General features: G+C 41.6%; 2 protein-coding genes across 6 annotated transcripts; one reads left to right on the forward strand and one right to left on the reverse strand.

Annotated features, from left to right (window-relative positions):
* Nucleotides 1-18,231, forward strand: tulp3 (TUB like protein 3). 5 transcript variants are annotated; one of them, XM_075471573.1, is made up of 12 exons: nucleotides 1-104; nucleotides 6,363-6,404; nucleotides 8,048-8,099; nucleotides 11,213-11,375; nucleotides 12,164-12,385; nucleotides 14,355-14,488; nucleotides 14,609-14,800; nucleotides 14,975-15,087; nucleotides 15,646-15,763; nucleotides 15,849-15,947; nucleotides 16,161-16,332; nucleotides 16,453-18,231. In XM_075471573.1, the coding sequence occupies exons 1-12, from the start codon at nucleotides 85-87 to the stop codon at nucleotides 16,584-16,586; spliced, it is 1,461 nt and encodes a 486-aa protein (XP_075327688.1). In that variant the 5' UTR covers nucleotides 1-84; the 3' UTR covers nucleotides 16,587-18,231. The 5 variants fall into 5 exon arrangements, with proteins under 5 accessions (XP_075327688.1, XP_075327686.1, XP_075327687.1 ...); XM_075471571.1 differs by lacking the exon at nucleotides 1-104 and adding an exon at nucleotides 3,245-3,812; XM_075471572.1 differs by lacking the exon at nucleotides 1-104 and adding an exon at nucleotides 5,256-5,549.
* Nucleotides 18,070-25,737, reverse strand: LOC142385235 (protein mono-ADP-ribosyltransferase TIPARP-like). The gene is made up of 5 exons (XM_075471570.1): nucleotides 24,801-25,737; nucleotides 24,509-24,683; nucleotides 24,159-24,346; nucleotides 19,052-19,321; nucleotides 18,070-18,886 (listed from the first exon to the last, which is right to left on the reverse strand). The coding sequence occupies exons 1-5, from the start codon at nucleotides 25,658-25,660 to the stop codon at nucleotides 18,433-18,435; spliced, it is 1,947 nt and encodes a 648-aa protein (XP_075327685.1). The 5' UTR covers nucleotides 25,661-25,737; the 3' UTR covers nucleotides 18,070-18,432.
* Nucleotides 25,738-25,998: the final 261 nt, after the last annotated feature.

Raw genomic sequence — 25,998 nt, forward strand, 5'->3', positions numbered from 1 at the left:
AGTAACAGAGTTGTCCACAACCGCGTCCACAAAAAAAGAGTTCTACCTCTCACGAGGGCTTTCCCTTGGCAACCGTGGATAAACATGAGTTACTACAGCATAAGGTGAGAAAAAAATATAACGACTGCTTTGTTAGTACATCATCTGCTGTTTAGTCGACTGTGGAATGAGGACCTGAGTCGTGGGGTTACCATTTTGTTTGGAAAACTTAACTGTCGCCCACAACTTTTATTAAAGCAGCATTGCATACAGCGGAGGCTGGGCTGAAGCAGCTAGCTTTAGCTTCTAACGGTAATATGCTAGCTCTATCATACAAAAGCTGGCAATTAAAGACAAATGACTGCATGTAATTTGACTTATTTAGACGACCAGTGGTGCTCTCTGAATGGCGAACTTACCGAAAGCGCAAAGTGTCGCAATATTACAGCGCAAAATCCCTCTAGACATCAGGGACGAGCTAAAAGGATAGAGAAGAGGAGCAAAAAAAAAAAAAAAGGGATAAAACATTAAACACATGTAGATTCGGTTTTTGTTTGGGTGTTTCGCTTTGGAAAAATGTTTTAATTTATCTTGATCTTCGAAAGGATGAATTACTTACAAAGACCGAACTCATCGTATGCGATGCATTAACAACGATTGTGTTAGTTTGCTTACATCTTTACGCAATTCTATATAAGAAATTGCACAGATGTATCCAATTGTAGACTGGAATTTGGCATGCAATTTCTTATATAACGCATAATCTAACCTAAGTGTTTTCTATCTTGTAGCCTAGAAAAACACAATAGATATGAAGAATCTGAAAATAGAATGGCATTTACCACTTGTTGTTTAATTACAGTGTAGCCTTTACGCTGCTCTGTATTCCATATTGTTGCATCCACACGGCGTCAAAAACTACCTCAATGCTCTTACTAGTTGAGATTTGAATGCAGATAAGTGGCTGAGGAAGAAAAAAAAAAATCTCTGGCTGTCATGTCTGAACATGACTGTCTGTAGTCATTTGTGCGAGTGTGTGTATCAAAGCATTCATGAAAGCTGTTTTATATCATAACCACCAAATAGATCAAATTTCTAAATCAAATAAATGACGAACCAACTGAGTAAATCAGTAAGTGCAAAACCAAATTCATCTGAGCATAGTGCACAGTTGGGCTTCCTACAGATATATATTTTTTCATCATGCAAACAGGTCTTGCTTTGGGCCTGAGGGTTTATGTGTGTGCTTGCATTCACACAATGAAAGCTACTGTACACAAATTCAAGCATTGCGGCAGAGGTCTCCTTTCATTTTCCAGGCAGCTAAAAATCAAAGTTGCCTCCAACCATTCCTGTTACGGTGCCACTCTGAGTTTTTTTTTTTTATCAGATTTTGAACAAGGGCCATCACCCAAAGGCTGTCCGTAATAGTAAAACTGCTCATCAGAATGTAGAAAAGGTTAAATCAGTAAAAAAGAAACATCGTCCTGAGGTTTGATACGGCTTTCAAACCTGTTCCTGATCAGCACACCAGCTGGGTTGCACATTGCTCTGTAGGCTCTTTCAAAATAGGCTTTTTATTGGCGCATCACTAATTACGTTCTCATTAGTGTTATTGTTATTCTCAGTTGCAACGATGAACTGCAGATCTTTCCTGTTTCACGTGAATCATTTAACAGTAAATCTTGAACATGATGGTGAAGGCTGAGCTTCTTGGCAGTTATTTGCAGTTACAAATCCCAGAGTGTGTCCGTGTAGGGATGATACATGTGAGTAGTGACAGTTTTCATAGCAGCCTTTCGAATGTTGTGTTGCAACGACTGCTTAAGTGCAGGGTTGAAGCTACGGGGGGGCTGACGGCGTTTTTCTTATGTTTTGTTGCACTGTTCATTGCCAGGGTAAGGGGAAAGGTTGTCACAAAGAAAAAAAAACAGTTGCAAAATGGCACATCTGTATTGAATAAATGTAAAAAGCCTACAATCTTCAGCTAATAGGTAACGATAGCCTGTGGTTTTTCAGGATTGTCTTTGCTGGCATGCAAAGATAGGCCTACCAAGGCTCTCTTATAGTGGAGTGTTTCACTTGCTATGATTAAGTGAGAACACGCCTTACCATGGCTTTCAAAGAAGTTAGTGAATACCTCGGCTGCTTTTGCAATAGATTATTTATCACTTTCTTTCTCAGTACGTCTGCATAGTTTAAACATGTAGCTGACGGATGGTGTTTTACTGACCTTTCTCCCTGCCCCCCCAATTGAAATGAAGTCCTCTTAGTTGGATGTTGCAGCACCATTGTTATAAATCAAATGTGGGTTTATTTTATGTTTTTAATTTTTCTGGCATACTGTCCATTGGATGGTGGTCTATCTCAGCGACTGAAAGCATAGCTTGTGGTTGAATGTTTTTTCATAGAATTCCAAATACATATGCTTTGAGTTTTAAGGAGCATTTCTGGTATTTGTTGCGTAGGGGTTTTTCCCATGTTGAGTTCTACGGAACAGCATAGGTTTGAACAGAGTTCCAGATACCGCTGAGTGTCCATGAGCAATCAGTGCTCTAGGAGTGCGTTTGCAACGAGCAGTGCGAGTAGTCAGCAGGGAAAGCAAAGTCTAATCGTAAGAGAGTCGTAAGTGGAATGTTTTGCCTGGTTTTCCCATGGGAAATGGTATTATTATCAACACTTACAGCTTATTTCCATCATTAGTTTTGAGTCCTATAATTACTCCCTCTGGTGAAAGATTCCCCCGCTTATCATCAGCTGACTTGTATACCATTTTACTGCCGTCGCTCAGGACAAAATGCACCGCATAATCCTCGTTTTGTCTTGATGATTTTTTTTCTCTCTCACTCTTGCAAATAGGCACCAAAAAAACAAATGAAAGCCTCTTGTCTCCTAGCAACTAGATCAAGGTCCTCACATTGTGCCTTTTTATAATAAGGGGGATCTATAGGTTTTGTTTTATTGAGTTACCTTTTAAAACAGTTTTTTGTCATAGTGACAGACAGGGGGAAATTACTCATTTGCAGACAATCAAGCTCAAAGTAATCCAGTAATGTTGACTGGGCATTAGTTATTATTTGGAAGAGATTTGGACTATTTAAAGCTCAATAAATTCCCACTATTGTATGCAATAGAAGTGCCAGACAGTATCTGTGGTTTGATTATATCCTGTGTGAGCTTATGAGTCAGTGGAAATGAGCTGCTACTGATTGCATAGACTCTAAAAAAAACTTACTGGAGGGTAGTTGGGCAGTAGCATATGGGAAGTTATGTGATAAGAACTAGCCTGACTAACATTGCAACTGACCGGAAAAGAGCAATTTCTTGTACAAAACAAATGGGCTCAAATAGCTCTTTTCTGCATTCATTACATCATTCCTGCTTTAAGAACTTTGCTGACGTTTTTAGAACATTCAGACTTCTTCTCTCTTCATTCTTGGCTGATCTTTGCGATACACTGGCATTTAGGGCTGTCGCTTTCATACCTGTTTTGTTTTTTTTTTTCTTTGCTGGATCCCTGTGCGTTGCCTGAAGTGTGAAGTCATGGTAACGGCACAAGCCTCATCACCTGAGCCTACCTCAGCACCGGGTAGCTGTCACTCCCATGGGTGGAACATGGTGTAGGTACTCTTTCACAGTGACATTTAGCAGAGATCTTGGAGCCTCCTGGTTCTCTCTGTTGAGCTGGACTGCGCTGAAACGTGGACCACAAGTGCGAATGAAGATTTTTGTTGTACTGTAGGAGATACTTGGAGTAGCGTTCCTGCATTTGCAGCCATGGACACTGTAAAGAGTGAGGGATCTCAGCCTGTCTACAGTCGCTGGTCATACAGGTAGTTGCACACACAGGCACGCATATGTCACATGCTTTGAGAAAAGGGATTATTTTGAACCGTTTCATATGCTCACACTGCAGAACTGGCTCCCGTAAAAAAGCTTCCTGTCAAATCTTTGCTACTGCTATTTTCAGAATACAGTTGTTAGAATGCAGTGTACAGGGTGATGTTTGGCAGTTCTGAGATGAGTGTTACCATAATGTTTCGTCCAGTCATAGCCTAATCCTTCAGGCCAGCTGACTGTCCGGAAAACAGAATGACCTGCAGTCAAACTGTGCCTCTTGCTCATGTTTCCACCACCTTGTCGTTACTTATTCAGAACATCAGGCTGCGACTGTGTTTGCTGTAACCAGAGTCGGTGATTTGTGTCTATCTAGCCTTTTTTTTTTCTTTCTTCTGTGTGTGTGTGTGTGTGTGTGTGCTGTTGATGCTGGATTGGAACACCCATGTTACTAAGGACGTGCTGAGAAACTCACCCAGCTGATACCTGAAATAGATAGAATGATTGTGACTTAGATTCATTCCCTTTGCTTCTTTTTTTTTTTATCTTCTCAGTTCCCGACTTGGCAAGAGGTTATCTGATATTTGTCTATGGTCATTTGATGTTATTCTTTACTTCTTCAATTGGGAATAACACTTGAATTGTTTGCAAGTCGTTGCATTATTTTTGACTTCCATTTTACACATCGCTGTCGTTGAAGAAAAGAGTTTCATTAACTCTTTCGGTGCCATTGACGTCTATAGACGTCAATTTAAAAAAAAATGTTCACTGCCAAAGACGTCTATAGACGTCAATTACGTTTTTTAACGGAGCGGGCTGGGGGACAATCTAGCGGAGTTTGTCACTAAATCTTAGGCTTGTAAACACGAAACAGAGAATATACTGGCAAAATTACCCGCTAGGTGGCAGCAGTGCCACTTTGCACAAAAAAAAGAAGCTTGTTTTCCCTGTTTTTTTGGTCAAACAGCTGTTTTTGGTGAAACCAACCTATGTTCTACTGTCTGTTACTAAAGGACTGAAAATGGTAGAAACAAACTTTTTTTTCCTGATCAAAGAAGAGAGTCTACTCTTTCGTTTGGTAATTTCGGTGTGTACATAGTCATAAAACACACTTTTCTGTGGGTCTTGGAAAATCAGTCAAAATACTGTAAAACACTTGGCAGTATGGGTGGCTCTTCACTGAAAATGGCTGGCAGCCAATGAGTTAAAAGTATGCAGTCTTTTTTTTTTTTTTTTTTTTAAATGATGACACAAGGACCCGTGAAGATCCAGCAAATAGGTCTTATTGATTTCTGACTGAGAGAGTTTTTCTGCACTCTCAGAGCAGCAGCTCGGTGTGTTTGTGCTGAGACACCTTGAACAAACGAACGAACACAGATCAGCGAGGCGGACAGAGTGAAGCTGCACCTCAGCCGTACTCGGACAAAATCTTTGCAGAGCTTTCCAGAGGCGCAGTGGGAGTTGTGTGTGGTTTGGTATCACATGCTTGTCCACAAACGCAATCAGTGCCACAAGAACATATCTATTAACTCGTGTGTGTGTGTGTGTGTGTGTGTCGCGTCGTAGCTGCGAGTGCTGCTCGGAAACAATTTGACAGATTTCTAAACTAATCAGTGGAAAACTGTTTAGTTTTTTCTGTGATGACAGTTAAAGTGATCCCTCCTCAACCGGAGAGCTATGTTGGCCAATCATCGAAGCCCAGCAGATAACATTCCTTTTCATGCTGTTGTTGGGTAGGCACTTGTGTTTTGCAAGATTTTTCTCTGTTGTTTCCACGTGCCAACAAGCGGTGATTACAATATTTAATCTCATCGGCCCTTTTTTTGTACCTGGATCCTTTCCAAATTGGACATTGAAATGCCTGCAGCAGGAATTAAGTTGGACTCTTCAAAGAAGTACTCTTCATGTACTCCCAGATATGTTGTACTCTTTCATTAATATTTGATTATTCACATTGCATCCAACATTTTCAGAGTTCTACATATTATAGTGCACATGTTATGGCTCGCATTGATGTCTGAGTAGATGGTTAGACTTTTGATGAGTTGTTCGACACATTGACACGTCTCAGCAGTCCACCCCTGGGAGTCTGTGGATCTTTGCAGCTCCGTGCTAAAGGCCTCCGATTATCGTGAAGCACAGGACGTGGTCAGAGGTTTTTAATCAATGCTGGTGGAGGTGTGCTGACGACGGAGCCACAATCTCCATGGTTACTTTGGTGCGACACCCAAGAAGAAGGGACAACAGTGGTGTGTCCTCCTGTCACCCAAGCTGTGATGGACTAATGAAACTTTAATCACTCACAGCTCTGACGTGGCTCCCTCTAACTATGTTCGTTTGTGCGTTATTTGTATCTTTTTGTTTTTTTGCATGTTTGCATTTCCTGTAAATGGAGCACAGTAGCTACAAATAATCAGTCAAGGCACACGGTGACTGCTGTGTTATTTACATGTTGTAGAATATTGGCAAGTTTTTTTACTTTGTTCCTGAACTGATGTCATCATTTTACTCTCCATATATCCTGTTTTCCCGACTTTTCTCTGAAGACCCTCCAGCTCTGCCAGTTTCTCCTCGACCTCAACATCAAGGTATACAACAACACACGCTGCACACTTAAACACAAACCTTCATCTTTCTCAAATGTCAGGTGAATCACCCAAAGATTTAAACTGCTAAACTGTTTTAAGTAAGAATGATCATAAATATAGAATAACAAAAGCGACCTACATGGAAATGTTTATGACCAGAATGAAAACATCCACAGGGATTAAAATGTCAGAAAACATTTTAAGATTGCACTTTATAGAGTCCAAAGTAACATTTTCAGTCTTGTGTTCTCTGACTGAAAGGGTAAGATTTAACTGAGAAAATGCTTCTTTTTAAATGAACAAATGACAAAGTATAACGTATAATCAGTGAAACGGTGTTATCTTGATTTTTAAGAGCTAATGAACATTTACTCTTACTTTTGTTGTCATTTTATTGTCAACATAAAATCATTTTCGCCAGCCTTAAAACACCACTGTGATGGCTTCAGTCCCAGGTCTTTAACCCAACTATTTCCCCACCAACCCAAATGACATTTTCACGTGTAATTAAGAAGTCACTCGCCGTCCTCCCGCCCTCCTCTCTGTCATCAGCCCCTGTTCTCAGGTGCCATAATGGCCCCCCAGGAGGCCCCATCTGCTTTCCAATGCCAGCAGTAAGGGATACTTAATGAAGGACTCATCAGCGATGATATGTCACTGTGGTGCAAGATGACTAACTTGACGGACGGTGGCAAGATCACGACTCACACCTATGCTGGCTGTTTGGCTACAGATGATGATGATAATTGTGACACTCCTACAAGACCAAACAAGCCTTGTGTGTTGTGTTTGTGTCTCGGGAATTCAAAAGCGGTCCTTTAGAATCCCAAAGTTATGCGCGGCATGTACAATCTGCAGCCGCAGAAAGGATACGAGAGTGACTGACGGAGATGAAAATAGGGTGTGAGGATGAGCGAGCAGGATATCTGATAAGCTCACCTAATGCAGAAAGTGGCAGCTCCGTTTGAATACTCGTCACCCCATAGCTTTAATCCGTCTGTGATTAAAAGTCATTTCAGCCAAGTTGAACATGTGATATTTTAAGATTTACTCAACAGGAAAAGATAAAAGAGAAATGAAAGTGGGTGACCTGCATGTTACATCACAGACATGTATGAGTGTTGGACGGAGAGATAGAAGTGGAGCTTCTGTAGGTCTCTGAGTCAGACTTGACAGTGGTGACTCTTTCTGTTGTCCCGCCGTCTCCTCACTGTAGCTAAGCAACATGGGCTCAGCCCCTTCAGAAAGGTGTCCAAGGTAAATGCACAGAAGCACCGATACTGCAAGGCTTCCCGTCAGACTGCATTGTTTTCTGTCACTTCTTCCCTTTCTTTCACAAATTCACCATCATAGAATTGAGTCATGCCATGTCCAAGGTTAATTTGTCATAATAGGGTTTTCAGCTTTTCCACCTGTGGATTTTATTTAAGTTTTGTTGGACTCGTTTCTTCACGTTAAATGCTGGGATTATTTAGGTTTCACGGAAGTCGATACAGGACACAAAAGCCTTAATTTTTCTCATGAAAATGTAACCAATGCCCCCCTCCACTGGCTTGATAAGGAACATCAAATTCACTTTTTTTATGCTTCTTGAAATGTGTGTGAAACCTTGCTCGATGTGTTTGCCTGCTTCTCCTCTGCAGTGGCATTGAGGATGACAGCGCCAGTCTTATGCAACAGAAGCTGGAAAAACAGGTGGGAGATTGACCGTCATTCTAAATTCAAACAGCACGGAATCATTCAATTATTTTTTACAAATCACACTTTTGTTGATTTGTGTTGTCTTACAGTCCTTTGGAGTGTGCATAAGATGTGGGATTTTATTATTTTTTTTATGTGAAATTTAAAGCTACCTTAATCGTGACATTGCATTGTTTCTGTACCAACCAACCACACTGACTTAACCCATCCTCTGTCACACAGTGGTTCCCTTTTAATCCTTTCCTCTTGAGTCACGATAAGGCCCTTCATCCCAAACCTTCCTGTGGAGCTGCGGAGCAGAGCTTTGATTTAAGCTGAAATCTGTGCTCCACGATCTCACACATTAGGGAAGAAGGAGGGCGGGGGGGGGGGGGGGGGTGGCTGGCTAAGTTCAAAGGGAGAGGAGGGTTTAGTGTGAGACGCCTGGCTGTGTGTGCGGGTCCCGTGGTCCCACTGAGTTGTGCCGCATACTTTCAGCTGAGTCCAAACAGCCTCTATGCAGTCGTCTGTTCTTATGCAACTCGTGCGGACAAACACATATGCTCCTGTGCTCTAACGGGGTCAGACACAGGCTAAATCCATTTATTATCGTGCTATTACTGAACTTGGTGTTTCCCACACCTTTTTAAAACAGAAACAAGTACCTGGGGCTCCGTGACTACGTCTCCCTCGGAGCACACCTCCCAGCCTCTTTCTCAGTCTCCCTTTCTCTCCCCCTATGTCTCCCTCCTGCTCGAGTGTTAATGACTGCTCATTCAGTTAGCAATGGTGACTGCACACACACACACTCTCTCACTCTGAGCTAGACCTTTTTCTGTCAGAGGACCACGTAATGCAGTGGGGACCGTCAGTTTATCGATTCTCAATCTGAGCTCCAGAGGAGAAATAAGGGACACAGAGACGGCGTCTTGCCCAGCTGGAGCGCCGTCTGTTCGAGAAGCTCGTTTCTTCATCCAAACTCCGGAGAAACGGAATCTGTGTTGTTTGTATTGTAGAGGAATCCTAAACTGAGCCCAAACTTTTTCATGATTACCATGGAACGGGTTTGTACCCTCTAATATTTTTTCTATTTTTTCTATATATATATATATATGTATGTATACGTGTGGATAACAGCTTGTTTAAATGATAAAGATGCGAGACTCTTGTTAAACTAGACAGTTTTTCAGTCAGTGTGTCGGCAACAGGAAAGTCGAATTCAAAAAAGCAATTAACTTCTCACTGATGGTACTTTCATGTCTTTTATAGCTGCTTATTACCTCTTTACATTTTATCAAATTACGACCCTGATGAAATTCTTTGAAAGGATACATGAGAAGGAGAAATTCAAATTCTAAGACTTTGCTCCACTTGTAGCCCATGTTTTGGCTAACGCAGGAAGAGATTGTGAACGCCTCAATGAAGTCACATCCTGATCTGTAAATGCCAAGTTCTCAGTCTTAAGACAAATACAATGGATCGTCTTAAAATAGCTCAACGGAGGACCAAACAAGATGTTAGTTTTGTCTAAGTGTTTTATGTATTTTTGTTAAAAAGTTGATCAAATGCACAACTGTACCTCCAGTGTGCAACTTGTAATCAGACATGATTTCCACTTCCGTTTATTACACCCGGAGTCATTATGTGATTAGGATATTGCCACTTGTTTTGTGCTTTATTTATATTTATTTGTTGCTTAAGTTGGGCACACAGTCCTGATCTTATGCTGATCTGACAACAAATCAATGCACATTTAAGAGCTTCCGGACTTTTCAAACACTTGACCGTAGAATAAAGTGTATTTTAACTGCGACTCGTCCTCCTATGTAGTTTATGCTCCTTCGAGTCTTGTGACTGTTTCCTAATAGTTGTCGATGCATGGAAGGAGCATGAGTGTGAGCATGTAGTAGCAGCAGATGTTACCGTAGCCGTACAGACAGCAACAAACAGTGAAACATATGTCCTAGAATTTTCTCAGTGTTCGCAAAGTGACGGATGAGTTATGAAAGCTTTTTGGTCGGACAAATGGGAGACGAGGCCTCCTGGTCTTTTCCAGCTCACTAAACAGCATCACTTAACAGGACTTGTTGTTGTGCATTTGGCAGACTAATTAATGTGCTTGCATAATCCATCGGCTGCTCTGACCACACTTGGGGTTTTTTTTTTTTGGGGGGGGGGGTGGTTAGTGCATACAACATGACCGTAGTGAATTTTCTGGAGCACAATAACACAATGCATTAAACAACAGGACTACAATCAGGCCAGTTCTATGAATTCATCAGGCTCAAATATCTGTTTACCAAAAACAATCTTGTTGATGATGAATTCTGACTGTCTCACAGCTCGACCGAAACTTTGTGATGAAAGGATTTGAGCCAGTATTAAGTGTAGCACTCAACATAAAACTAAATGAGAACCTTTTCATAATTTTGGCCATTTACATTCATGTTTTGAATATTCATATTTTCTCATGTGTGCAAGTCATCCAATATTTCCATCGATTGGACTTAGACGACAAATTACTTGATTCCTTGAGTTTTATTGCTTTTACATTTGCCAATAGATGTAGCCCATTGGAATCCATTATGACTCATGCTTTTTCTGCTTTTTCTGCTTTTTTTTTTTTTTTTTTTTTTTGACATATTGCCCATAACACAGATAAAGTGTTTTAAATTTACTTTAATTTGTAAAAAAAAATTCCAGGCTTTCCTGGAAAACTTATAAAATTCCACTGAAACCCTGTATTTCTCAGCTACTGAAGCCAGTCGACACATGAAATAAAAACTATTTGAGAGGTTAAACCTGCAGCTTTTAGTCTAATTTGCTGACTTTTCACATATGTAATAAGAGATCTTTTTAAAAATTTTTAAAAAAACATCTGAAATGTGCTTTATGCATCAGGCTGGAGTTGTTTTTGTCTTTTTTTTTTTTTATTGTCCTGGCTATTTGAAGTGCCTCCTGAGAGACGTGCTGTATCTCATCATGCATACTAATCTAATTGCTCGTGGCTTATTCTTGTTTTCCACCTTGGACTATCCTTGACCCAAAACATTTCATTCTTGTATTTTAATGTCTACAAAGTGGTTTTCCATTCTGAGGCGCATGTCCTGTTCCACCTGCGTTCACAGAGAGCACTGCTGGAACAGAAGCAGAGGAGGAAACGTCAGGAACCCCTGATGGTCCAACCCAACACAGAGGCTCGGCCCCGCCGATCCAGGACACGACGTGGTGAGGAACAGGCCCCACTGGTGGAGTCTCATCTCAGCGTCACCAACGATGTCATCATGGATGGTAGGGAAAATTCTTAACTGCATAATAATCATATATTTCTTAACGGAAAGCCTCATACACAAGGCTCTGTAACACAATAAAAGCACACAGACAAAGGTGGGCTTTTATTTCTAGTTTTAGGCAGTAAAAATAACAGTCTTATTGATCCATTATATCATTTTCAGTTTCCCATCTTCATTAGTGTGGAGCGGAAAATATCTTACTTTTTCTATTTATTATATTTTCTATTTTATTTTGAATCATTTCTGCTGCTCTAAAGGAGGGGGCAACATGTCTGAACTACTAAACCACGCAATAGGGTTGTTTGTCAGATCAAGCCACAACATGTTGACATATATAAAAGGTAAAGCAGTAAAAGGTGACGTTTGCACGAGAATAAGCTTCTGCTCTTATTTGCTGCATTCGCTGCTTTCATTCCAGTATATTTTAAAGGATCCTCTTTAATTTAAAGTCTTACAATGTTGGACCTTGAATACTTGGGTCACTATAATTTGTATATTTGAATGAAGCCACTGGGAACATCAACGTAAAGGGGATGTAAGGACTGATAAAGGCAAGAATGCTACGTTTCCCATATATGAAAAAAGGCTGAATGGAATCCCTGAAAGGAACTTGCAGAGCAAGTTTCCAGGGATAGTCTTTAGCTTATTTAAGTGCTTTTGTTTGTCAGCCAGCATGAGGACTCGGGTCCAGCAGAGCTGCAATGCAGACAAGCGGTTCCTTGTAAGAAGCTCGTTGTAAGGAAAATTAACAGCTGAGGCACCAGCTAATTACTTTCCCCCGTGTAGGTATTGATGGCCCAGCTGCTTTCCTGGGCTCAGACACCCCTGATCTGGGAATGAAAATCCAAATCCTGTCAGTGAGCCAATCCCGGCCTCAGTCCCCCAAGTCTCATTGCAAGCCTCAGTCTCAGCCCCAGTCGCCCGCTGCCGATGAGAGCGAGAGAGACGGAGACACAGAGACCCTGCTCGAGCCCAAGACAAACATCCACGAGATGTTGCAGAAACAAGGTGAGTTCTCTCCGAGCCCTCCACCAGAGGCCAATCCTTTACTGTCTTACAAATAAAACAAATGCATTTTGTTGGTGGAGTGATTTTCTAAACCATTTGGACTTTTATTCGATGCTTATGGAATATAACCTGCGGTTTGATGTAACACCCACTGTGGCTTTGTTGCTAGGCCCTCATATTAGCTTACCATGACATTGTTTCTGTAAAATCTCTCCGCTAAGTGATTTATATTTTACATACAGTGGCAACAAAGTTCTCCATCCTTTCAGCTTTTGCTAATTCTCAGTATTTGTTACATTCTCTTTATTTTTGAGGCAACAGTTCAGTGTGAAAAGTGATAATGAAATAAAGTGAATGTGTGTGAAAATGGAAAAGATTGCAGAAGGAGAAGAAATGGAGGCCAATTAATGGTGGCACAGTGAGAAATGGGAACATTTTTAACAGTACTCTCAGGTATTGTTCACACTTCAGTGCTCATCGATGGCATCGTTATGTGTTGAAAATCTCACTAAACCTCACCTCACAGGGACTTATACACTTAGATCCGCCTGCAACTGTAGAGCAAAAACAGACCAAATGTTGTTTGTCATATCTTTTGGAATGCTACAATAGTAAATGTCACTATTCTTCTCAATAATGCAAGGCCTCATTGTTCATGTCAGCCCAGTGTAGTGTAGAAATATGTTCCCTGGAGCTCAAGCAGGTATTTTTGGCTCCCTGTCCTCACATATTTCCCCAGCTCCAAAAGACACCAAAGAAATGGGAATTTTGAGGCACATTCATATTTGATTAACTCGTCCTTATCAATCCAGAATAAAGTGAAAATTTTTATCTGACTTCAAAATATAATATTCTTGACATCTAATGATAATTACATCCACATTTGTCTGTTTGTTTTTACTTGGTAGATCATTTGTTACCCGCCTTTGCCATTTCCTGATGGCTGATTATTTATTTATTTTTTAAAGCCACTGGTTTTCCACCCTCTAATCTGCCCAGGATATCTAGCCAAGCACTACAAGGAAAAAAGCAGAGATATCTTAAGAAGGGGAGGTTTTTTTTTGTAATATGCCAAGCAGGCAATGTTCTATTTTGTAATGAAATAGGCTTTACCAGTGGTGAGCCAGAAAGTTCATTAATTTATTTATTTTTGCCTCAAGCTACATTATTATCATGTATATTTTTAATTGAGCATTCAGTTTAAAAGTTTTAAATGCCCCAGCAGGCATAAATTTTAGCACATCTCACAATTTCCCCATTTCCTAAGATGCTTCCACAACAGTGGACCACTGCTGTCTTCTGACAGCAAATAGAGTGGGCTGTAATAGCAGCCAAAAGCAACATCCTGGCTGATGAATGCAATTATCAACGAAGACACGGATTTCTCAAGCAGTCCAGACCAGCTTCAGTCTGCTGGAGTCACTTGATATCTGCTCGAGTGTGTGGCTCAGGGATATCAGCCAGGCTGTAGCCTGTTGTCTTCAACAATTTATAGGGTGAGAACAAAGTAAAGCTGAACGGTCTTGATGTTATTTTGCTTCAAATCATTCTTGAAAAGAATCAAATTGAACCCTTTATATAATTTTGTTCTCCTTTTTTTTGCATTCAGCTGAAATCTGTCTCCCCATGTTAGAAGAAATAACACCCCCCTCCCTCCCTCCCTCCTCTTCCTTCCCCAAATGTTCCAGAGAATTATGCTTCAGTTGTTTCCTAAGTATTGCATCACTTCTTAAGTAAGCTGCTGTCTTATAGCAAAGACTCTAAAAAGGAGTTAAATCCACCTGAGGGACAGTGTTGAACCAAAACTTAAGAATCTTCTGGGAATGAAAATCTCCCTAATATTCTTTTGTAGTGGCGGATATACACAGAGCCTCAGGGGTCATTTCCCTTATCCCAGTAGGATGAATCGTAAAGGCCTAAGTTGCATCATTAAAGCTCTCTCACACTTGTGCACCGTCTCTTCCGTTAGGTCTGTGTGGAAGTATGAACTTTGATGAAGTCAGTGAGCACGAGGAAGATGTGGAGGAAGAACGGACACGCTCTCAGTCCTCTCACACAGACACAACCAGGCCTGCTTCAGCTGCTAGTGGCAAGGACATTCCAGTGAGTAGCTCAGTAACCTTGCCAACCACTCACCCATTCTGTGACTGTTTCATCACAGAAGTTACAATCTGAAAGGCAGCCGTCTAACCAAAACTCATGGACTGTGTTAATTCTACTCAGGAGGTGGTTATCCCTGGATCACCCACAGCAGAAAGCCTACTAGCAGATATTGCTAATCTGGAGGAGTTTGTGTTGCGCCCTGCACCCCAAGGTGTCACTGTGAAATGTCGCATCAGCCGAGATAAGAAGGGGATGGACCGCGGCCTCTACCCCACCTACTTCATGCATATGGAAAGAGAGGATGGCAAGAGGGTGAGCCCTGAGCCTTAAAGTCAAGAATAGGACTTGTTTTAGTAAAGAATTGTCTGTTCCTTGTTGTCATACAAAAGTCAGACAGTACGAAGACCTCAATAACTTAAGCACTCTTTGTTTTAATTCTGAATACCAAACCTTACATTTGTACCTTTTTATTATCTTTCTTATCAGGTGTTCTTGCTGGCAGGAAGAAAGAGAAAGAAGAGTAAAACCTCCAACTACCTTATTTCAGTGGATGCCACCGATCTGTCGAGGGAGGGAGAGAGCTTTATAGGTAAACTAAGGTAAAGCCACGCTCCTCTTACATTCCAATTTAAACATTTAGCAGACGCTTTCATCCTACAAGTGGGGAACAACATTCAATCTTCCGTGCAGCAAGAGGGTCAAGTCTTTACAGTAGGTGCGTTGGGATGGCTGCACGAGATCGTGTTCCTGAGAGGATCACAGAGGCAGAGAAGGAGCATAAGCCTAGATGGCTTGGTGCAGACACCTCAGTCACTCCGTAGGCAAGCATTTGTGACTTTCATTAGATTCGGGCAGGCACTGGTTAGCCAGAGAAGTTCAGTAAGTCAGTGACCTGTTCTTTTTGGTTGATCAAATACCAGACGCACCACTTCATCTTGGACCATCTGGAGGGGTTTTGCAAAATGACATGACCAACAGACAGACATAACAGAGAAGGACAACTGGTTCGGTGTGGGATGGAGTGATTTTCTAGAGACTTGAGAACCAAATCCACACATTGCTCCATCTCTCAGCGGACCGGTTTCTTTTCAGTTCAGCTTTCAATATCAAATATGAAAACCGCGCAAACATGTAAACAGCAGCGTGTTTCCTTTCAGGTCCAACCTCATGGGCACCAAATTCACAGTGTACAACCGTGGCACCAATCCCTGCAAAAATCCTGGGACTCTGCTGGAAGAAAGCGACACACGGCAGGAGCTGGCTGCCATCTGCTATGTGAGCAAAACACAAAAGCCGACTGTACTTTTTTCCCTTTTAAAATCCAAGTGAAATTTTCACCGTCTTTGTACCTTTTCGGCAGGAAACCAACGTGCTGGGGTTTAAAGGACCACGTAAAATGACTGTAATCATCCCCAGCATGAGCATGAACTTTGAGAGAGTCCCTGTAAGGCCTCCAAATGTGAGTCTATCTCTAATGAATCATGCAGAGTTTGACATCCTCGTGTTCTTGTAGTGGAATTTTTTCAACTTCATTGAAAGATGTCATTTTGACTCTCGAGCTGCTGCACATTTTAAAGATGACGTGCAAAGGTGGAAGCACAAAAGGCAAAATGTGTGGTCTTGATGTGGACTTTGAGGCTCAAACCTGAACGTGGGTGTCTTTATTTTGCAGGATCAGGAGAGCCTCCTGAACAGGTGGCAGAATCACTCACTGGAGAACCTGATTGAGCTGCACAACAAGGCCCCGGTGTGGAACGACGACACCCAGTCCTACGTGCTGAATTTCCACGGCCGCGTAACACAAGCGTCTGTGAAAAACTTTCAAATAGTTCACGACAATGACCGTAAGTGCCTTTTCCTGGCTGTATCTTGTTTTTTTTCTGTATTCTGTGGTATCTCAACATGAACATACTGAGCTTAGTGCTTTTCATCCTTTTGACCGACACTGTTTCTTGTGACCGCAGCCGACTACATTGTCATGCAGTTCGGTCGAGTGGCTGAAGACATCTTCACGCTGGACTACAACTATCCCATGTGCGCTCTTCAGGCCTTTGCCATCGGCCTGTCGAGCTTTGACAGCAAGTTGGCCTGTGAGTAGAAGAAGGTGCACTGCTGGCAGCCCTCGGCTCTCTCGGTTCCCGTGCGGCCCTTTTCTGGTTTCCCCCTACTCGTGCAGTTTCAACAGGAGTCGTTTTCATACGAGTTTACCCACCTGTTCGCAGCATGTCGTAATTGTAAACAAGCGTCCATTTTTAAAAGGGAAAAGGCAAAACTCTCGGTTATTCTGCGCTGTCAACAGCTGCTCTTAAGGACTGATGTCATGTTTGTGACCTCGTTTGAAGACGTGATGTGTTTCTACTCGGTGTTTTTGGTGACACGATTCAGCTCGAAGCGTAAAGTCATTTTGAATTACGTAACAACATGGCTTTTCCTTTGGCTCCATCTGCAGGCCAAACCAATTATTTTTCACCTGGTTACCAGTGTGTAGTGTCTATCTCTTTCTTTACACTTTCAGTCGTGGCTGTGCTCTAACCTACTTTTTTTTTTTAAATTTTAATTTCTGTCCTGTCGTCCGTCATTTATCCTCGGTGCAGGGCAGGGTGGGTTGTATGTTTAAGAGCAGTGTTTTTTGTTTGACTCAAGTCATTTTTTTTCTTGTGGCTGTGATTATACTCTGTCTTAACAAGTTGGATTATCACAAAAGAAAGCATAAATGCAGAATTGCACATCTTAAGAGAAAGAGCACACATGCTTTATATAAAAACAATGTAAAGCCTTCTTATGTACAAGTCTTTAAAGAACATTAAATATTATGACGCTTCAGTTTTTAAAGTAACGGATGGAAGTGATGGACTGAAACACTAAAGAGTTTTTATATTTCTTTGGCATATAGACGCAGGAATCATCCCAGGCTTTGTTTTTAAGGAAACTAACCTTAAAAAGTCTGTTGTGTCTTCAGTGAGTATTCATTTAATGAGCTGAGAGGGATTTTTCCCGTCCATATTCTTTTGTCTTGAAATGATAACTGTCTTGACACGTCACCTCTATTTCTTCCCGTTTTTTTAAATTATTTAATCATAAGGGAAACATTATATATCAGTAATGGACAGTGTCTTACGCGTCTTTAATGTGTTTTTCTTGTTTTGTGTGTGCGTCTGTGACGACTATGAAAAGAATAAAAAAAAAAAAAAAATCCTGTACTTTAAAGAGCGCTGTTGCCACAGAGCATTCTTTTTCGGAGAAAGATGCCCGGGTGTGCAAACGTGGTGAGGATATTTTCAGGGATATAATTTGCCTAACTGCTATCTTGTGTTGTATTCTCCAGCTCAAAAAAGCCTATCGGAACCGTTTCCTAGCAGTTTATCAAAAGCCAGTTGTCATTTTGTGTTCGACTAAAATTAAATTGTGCAATTAAGTTTTACAAAAAGGGCGAAAGGATTTATGGAAATATTTGTTTTTCTTGTACTGTGAGAGTCCTCTAGGGAAACACATTCCAGCTCTAACATTTGAGAAACGTGCAATCGGGCACGTTGGTGTGTTCCAGCCGATGAAAATATGACAGACGATCAAACCTGTTTTACATTTTATTATGCTGGGGGGTGGGTGGGGGCCTTATTAATGAAAACATCATTTTCGCGCACTGAGCAATTTGATTCAGGATGCATTTGAGAAGAAAAAAACAAAAAGTACTTATTTTCCTTGATGTTAACTCAATAACCAAAATAAAGTAACTTTGAAAACTGTTTTGAATGCATTTTTCCCTTTTGCTCACATGTAGAACGTCATTGCATTTCAAGAATCCGTGGATCGCACATTTTTATGAAAACTGAACTTGTGCTCCAACTGCTAGTGACAACGCATCACACTGCTCACAGTGACATCACGAACACGGCTCCCCTCTGAACAATCAACAACAACTCCCCTGCCGGCAAGACCTGTCATTATCACTCATGAATATTAATCTCGTCAGGCAGCGCTTTGTACTTGATGAGGTAGTATGGGTAGCACTGACAGCTGTCAAAAACAACAAACATACTGGGGTTTTCCTTGCTGTCCATGCAGGAATCGTAAAGGGCGTAGCGCTGTGTCTTGGAGTTGAGAAATGGCGGCCGGCGGTAGTTGTGTTTTCCCATACTTGCCCTCCCCACCAGGACTTTGGCCAGGAAGATGTGGCGAACCCCTCCTGAGCCTTGCATTGATGTGTAGTAGTCGGATATGCAGGCAGTGGTGGCAAAGTAGGATCCGTAACCTTGGGAATTACCGTTGACCCCGGCCACTCGAGGGTCAAAGTTGTTGTGGCAGATGCACTCTGAGGCGTCCTTGGACGTCCCGTGGAAGAGATGCCTTTCCAGGGGCTGCTTAGCCTTGGGGCGTTGCTTCTGCATGTGTATCTTTTGCCTGTAATTTCAACACAGGTAAAACTGTTAGAAAGTAATCCTTAAAGTGCGTTCTTTTGATTCAAATATCCCGTAACTAATAGAACTCGTCAAGTTAAATATTATCTGGCAACAAGGGCGAGCAATTTCACGCCAACATCTCCTATAAAGCGGAAGTGCAGACGACCTTTGGTACTTGTCCCAGTGGAATGAGTTCTGGAGCTGTTGGATGCTGATGATGTCCATCTTGGTCTCGGGCAGACTGTCATGGAAGATTTTCTGGATGCTTTGGTAAGCCCGAGTTCCCACTGGAACATCCACCAGGCTGTAATCCTGCTCTGAGGCCGGAGACCAGACTGGAGGGTACCAGGAGCTGAACTCCTCAAGAGGATCCACGCTAAAGTTGGTCCCAGGAGGAACACCATCAGGCGTGGTCAAGTCAGACTGGATTCCTGTCCTAATTTTGGGGAGTGAAGATAAATAGGAAGTATCTATTTATTGTATGTAATAAAGACATTTATCTTTATCTTGGCCTCTATTAATACTTATATAAACTCTTAACAAGACAAGTCTGTTGGACCGCCATCTTTTCTGAAAGGCAAGGCAAGAATCTTTATTTATATAGCGCATTTCATACCACAGGCAACTCAATGTGCTTTAGATAAAGACAAGGCATTTAAAAGAACAGCATAAAGCAGCAATTTAAAGAGAAAAAAAATAGAATAAAAATTAAAAACACAGTTAAAAGCAATCAAAGAAGAGGGGAAAAAGAAAGATATATACTCAACCATAAGCACACCGAAAGAGAAATGTTTTTAACCTGGATTTAAAAGTGCTTACAGTTGCGGCTGATTTCAGTTCTGCTGGTAGTTTGTTCCAGTTGTGAGCAGCATAACAGCTAAAAGCTGCTTCACCGGGTCTAGTTTGAACTCTGGGCTCCACTATCTGACCTGAGTCAGTAGATCTCAGAGCTCTGCTGGGTTTATACTCTGCTAGCATGTCATTCATGTATTCTGGACCTAAACCATTCTGTGATTTGTAGACGAGTAGCAGAACTTTAAAATCTATTCTGTATCTGACCGGGAGCTGATGTAAAGACTTGAGAACTGGGGTGATGTGATGTGATCTCTTTGTTCTGGTTAAAACTCAGGCTGCAGCGTTCTGAATGAGCTGCAGCTGTTTGAGACTCTTTTGGGGGAGTCCAGTCAGAAGACCGTTACAGTAGTCAAGTCTGCTGGAGATGAAAGCATGAATCAGCTTCTCCTGATCTGTTTGGGACATGAAACCCTTAATTCTGGATATGTTCTTAAGTTGATAAAAGGCTGATTTGGTGACTGATTTGATATGATAGTTGAAGGTCAGGTCTGAGTCTATCAGCACGCCGAGGTTCCGGACTTGGTCTTTAGTTTCTAGAGACAGTGACTCAAGATGTTTACTGACAGCAAACCTCTTCTCTTTGTTGCCAAACACAATGACCTCAGTTTTTTCTTGATTTAACTGAAGGAAATTTTGGTTCATCCACTTTTTGACTTGCTCTAAGCAGTCGCACAATGACTCTATAGGACTGCAGTCATCTGGAGACAGTGCGAGATATATCTGTGTCATCTGCATAGTTGTGGTAGTTGACTTTAGAGTTCTTCAGAATTTGACCCAGAGGCAGCATGTATAGGGTGAACAGAAGGGGTCCAAGAACTGACCCCTGAGGAACTCCACATGTCATAGCCACTTGATCAGATTGATTACTTCCATTAGTCACAAAATAACTCCGCTCCTCCATGTAGGACCTGAACCATTTTAGGACTGTCCCGCTGAGTCCTGCCCAGGTTTCCAACCTGTTCAGCAGTATACTGTGATCCACAGTGTCAAATGCAGCACTGAGATCCAACAATACCAGAACTGACACCTTGCCTGAGTCAGTGTTCAACCTTATGTCATTTAACACTTGAATAAGAGCCGTTTCTGTACTGTGGTGAGGTCGGAAGCCTGACTGAAATTTGTCAAGGAGTCCACTGGAGTTCAAGAAGTTACTGAGTTGATTAAAAACCACTTTCTCAACAATCTTGGCTATAAAAGGAAGATTTGAGATGGGTCTGTAGTTGGTTAAAATGGAAGCATCCAATGTTCTCTTTTTTAGGAGTGGCTTGATGGCAGCTACTTTTAAGAGTTTAGGAAACGTGCCTGATTGAAGTGAGCAGTTTATTATTTGCTGCAAATCTGTTTGGACAGAGCTTACAATAGTTTTAAAGAAGTCAGATGGCATTGTGTCAAGACAGGATGTCGATGGTTTAAGATGCTGGACTGTTTCTTCTATGGTTTTTTGGTCAACTGTATTGAATTCTGACATCATAGTTGATTGGTTCCTAAGTGGTTTTAAGGATTGCGTCATTTTATTATTTTGCCGATTGATGTTGATATTTAGCCTTATAGATTGGATTTTTTTCATTGAAAAAACAAGCAAATTCATTGCATTTTTCTGTGGAACAGAGTTCTGGAACTATCTGTTTTGGGGGGGTTGTCAGCTTATTAACCATAGCAAACAGAGCACGAGTGTTGTTGATGTTCTTATTAATCATTTCAGATAAGTGTTGTTGTCTATCCCGGAGTAACCCGTGGTTAAAATTACAAAGACTTTGTTTGTAGAGGTCATGGTGAATTTGAAGTTTAGTTTTTCGCCATTTACGCTCTGCTTTCCTGCATTCTGTTTTCAAGGCCTTTACCATCATAGTGTTCCTCCATGGTGTTCGCTTTCTGCTCAAGATCATCTTATTTTTAACAGGTGCAACAGTATCCATGACATTTGAGATTTTCAAGTTAAAGTTATCTACAGGGTTCATCAACTGTCTCTACACTCGCAGTTGATGACATAGCTATAACTTCCATAAACTTAGCACTGGTATTAGGGCTGAACGATATATTGCATTTGCGATAATATCGCGATATGACCAAGTGCAATTTTCTATTCGCAAAGGCTGCGATTATACTCTGTTCACGTGACATGCGCGAGTAAAACATGTGATATGATCATACGAGATTGTCTAACCACAGAGGCTGCACTCTGGTCACGTGACACGGGGAGCAACGTTATGAAACAGTCTACCGGAGAGAACTCGCAAGCAAAGCTGTAACCTACACAATGGCCTCAGGCTCAACAGAACCAGACCCTGCGGGGATGCTAGTTTCAAAGAGGAACTGCACATCAGTTGTGTGGGACTATTTTGGTTTTAAAGTGATGGTTCGGAGTAGATTCACCGGGTCATTTGAACCGTGACATCCAGCCAAGTAGCCCACCCGAAGTTTTTCCGATCTTGGCCGAACATCAGCCGAGTTACCGAGTTATCCCGAATAGCTTAGTACAAGCGCTAACGGACCCTGGCAGTATCTCCAAAATTACCACACTAAAATCACATGCCATGACACCAAACTTCTACAATAGTACAAATATGGTCTGTACTCAAAAAACGATGCATTTTGAAGTTTGTACATAGTCCAGGAGTTTATTATTATCAACACAAGCCTAATAGCTTCTCTGCTGCTAAAGCTGCGTCGACGTCACTTCTGGGAGCTGGGAGCTTCAACGTAAGATGAGGGTTGAGCTACTACTGTAGACAACAAAGCAAGGCTGCTCAATTTCTCCATTGATAAAATAAATTCACAACTCTACAACATAAAAATTCATGTAGAATATAGCATATACTTTGTTGTCTACAGTAGTAGATCAACCCTCATCTTACATTGAAGCTCCCAGATCAAGGAAGTGACGTTGACGCAGCTTTAGCAGCAGAGAAGCTATCAGGCTTGTGTTGATAATAATAAACTCCTGGACTATGTACAAACTTCCAAATGCATCGTTTTGTGAGTACAGACCATATTTGTACTACTGTAGAAGTTTGGTGTCATGGCATGTGATTCCTTGTTCCTTGTCAACACTTTATGCTCAGATGTTTGTAAGCTCAAAATATACTATTGTGTATGTTCAAATATACTGTTTTGTTAAATAAAAATGTCAGTCATCAATTCATGCATCACCTCATGTCATCATAACAGAGGTCTGTCTTCCAGGAAAGAACAGTTTAAAATTAATGTAATATAGTCTTGGCCATACTGTATGATGTATTGCTTGTCTTTGTTTAATAATACAGAAGACAAAGATCTTAAAAAATAATCGCATCGCAATCGCAATATTGGCGCGAAAAATCGCAATTAGATTATTTTCCATAATCGTTCAGCCCTAACTGGTATTCTCATTTATGTACCTTTTTCTAACAGACACACGGGTTAACTGAATGTTTGGAGTTAACTGTAAGTCAGAGAACACACAGAAATGATCAGAGCGCCAAGTCCTTGATATCAACAAAAGAAATATCAACACCTTTAGAGATAACCAGATCCAGTGTGTGGCCTCGAGTATGTGTGGGTCCACATGTTGAAGGAGGCCAAAAGTGTCAAGTAGAGAGCAGAGTTCTTTGGCATTAGTGTCCATGTTATTGTCCATGTGAATGTTAAAATCCCCTGTTATGATAAAAAAGTTATAGTCAGTGCAGATAACTGACAGCAGTTCAGCAAACTCATCAAAGAAAGTTCCTGGGTATCTTGGTGGTCTATAAATGATTAGGAAGATAACTTTTGGATCCCCCTTTACTAAAAAACAGAGATATTCAAAAGAGCTAAAATCACCAAGTAAAATTTCTTTGCACTGAAAGACTGATTTAAAAATGGCGGCAACTCCCCCGCCCTTCTTACCACTTCGACACTTGTTGATAAAACTGAAATTTGTTGGTGCTGCCTCATTGAGAATGGTATCACAGCTACATTCAGTCAGCCATGTTTCACTAAGAAATAAAAAGTCTAGATTATAGGTCATGATCATGTCATTTACTAAGAGGGATTTGTTGGCTAGTGATCTGATATTGAGTAGGGCTAATCTCGTGGAGACAACAGGTGATACTGGTGCGTTTCGGGGTTGACACACTATATTAAATAGATTGGTAGATTTAACTGAACCTTTTTTATTTCTCACCAGTTTGACCACTTTTCTGTTTCCTGTCATCACAGGGATTGAAAAGGCTGTCTGAAAGTAGAGAGGAAGATGGAGATGGATGCCTCTCCTGTGGCATCGGTGTGGGTTTAGGAGGAAAATCCCCTCTCTTCATTTTTAGATGTGATGTAGAACTATAAGCTATTAATAAAGCTTCTTGTTAGTACTGAACCAATTTTCATTACTAAAAAACTAACAAACATGACTTTGCGTCTTTCTCCCAATGGTTTCTACTTCTCCCCTGCTACACTCCACCAACCTGAGGTAAGGCCACATGGACTGAGGAGAGCGGTACACAGGTCTATAGCGAACTTCTCTCTGGAACCCTGTGGTGACGTTGGTCTGAGTCATGGTGGTGAAATCCACCCTGTACTCCTGTGTGCCGATATGGAAGGAGCAGGTCGCCTCTTTTTCACTCATCTTTTTTAGTAGGATGGCAGACAGGTCCTGCAAAGAAATAAGTCAATGAAAAGAAAGACGCTGGTACTTCTAGCAGCAAATCAAGAGCAGTTAAAGACGAGCCGACAAAATGAGAGCTCGAAGCTGAGAGCAAAAACTGGCAGTAGAATGAAGGAGCAATATTGTGAAAAAAAAATAAAAAAGAATCACCGATATGTACTCTTGAAATTTGTCTTCGTTCCACCAGTAGATTTTCCATTTGCTTGGAAAGTGAGGGTTCCGCAGTGTAGAATCAGAGTTGGTCAGCCGTCTGACCCCGTTGTACTTCGAAAAATCGTCCAACTCCATCGAGTCCAAGTCCAGAGCATAGCTCCCATAGACTTCTCTAAGGGAAATGTTGGAGACAACCAATTTACTCAGAGCCCATCTTCCTATTTGCATCAATCCTGTGATAAATGACCTGAAATAGAAATGAACTTTACTCTTCTCCCCTTTTACTCACCCATCTTCGAGGTAAATGTACTCCTGATCTGCATCACAGTAAATCCTTTCCAATAAAACCTGAGAGCGAGGGGACAGGTCGATCCACTGGTGGGTGCGGACAGACCACAGCTGCCAGTGAAACGGATAGGCAGTGTGGTGCATTTTACACATTACTCTTTCCCTACAGAAGCCCAAAAGAAAGTTGTCGCAGATGTTGATGTCAGCGGCACTCTTTGTGAAGAACGACAAGGGGGAGGGTACATCAGACTGAGCCAGCGACTTGCAGGTGGAAGTGCTTGCTGGGGACTGCGTGGTGAATGGGATCTCTTTACTGGTGACAGAGCCGGGCTGATGGGAAAGCTGAGGCTGAGTGGAGACAAAAGGCAAGGATGCACCGAAGGAAGTGGCTGGAGAGCTTGGAGGGGTTTTCTGCAGGTGACATGTAGGGCATGGCAGCACATTGGTGGTTTGGGAGAGGGCCAGCGTCACACGGGAGGTGTTCTGTGGGGTAGCATGCTGCTGAATGACAGCCTGGATCTGTTGCTGCAGTACCCTGCAGGAAATGCTGGTCGTGGTTCCACTTTTACAGGAACCTGTGCTGTTCCCCTGCTTGGAGGTCGTAGGTGTCAATTGGACGCTGATGCTGTAAGGACTGACTGTCCATTTGATGTCAACCTGTTTAGATTTAAAGGCCTCCCACACCGGGAGGCTGGTGTTGGCGTCAGCAGGGATTTCCAGCAGGAGGAGACATGGACTCAGTGCGGTGGCTATGGATAATTTGGATGAAGGCCCTGCTGCCACAGCTTTGGCTTTCAACCTTCTCTTCATTCTTCTCCTGCACGAAACACCAGCCATCTTGAAATTACTGTGCAAAAACATTTTCTTAAGTCTTAATTTTGAGCAAATTGGCACCAGCAACGTGGCTTATGCTACAGTTAACTAAATTAGATGTTGAACTATTTGTTTCAGAAGCACTTAGCATAACATAGTTTAATCTAAACCTAAGAAGCTGGCAGTAAATGTGAAAACAAATCATGCTATCAAGGAGGGAAACTATTTAGAAAGCGTTTGCTTTCTTCATTTTGGAGTTTACTTTGATACTTTTAGTCTGGGAAGAAACCATTTAGTAAAATAGTAGTTTTCCTGAACTCCAAACAACACAACCTTAACGATTCGACGACATGAAAAAAACTCCCTAAATTATGCTAATGTTTTCA

Source organism: Odontesthes bonariensis, chromosome 8, assembly GCF_027942865.1.
Source record: "Odontesthes bonariensis isolate fOdoBon6 chromosome 8, fOdoBon6.hap1, whole genome shotgun sequence".
Taxonomy (NCBI): Eukaryota; Metazoa; Chordata; class Actinopteri; order Atheriniformes; family Atherinopsidae; genus Odontesthes; species Odontesthes bonariensis.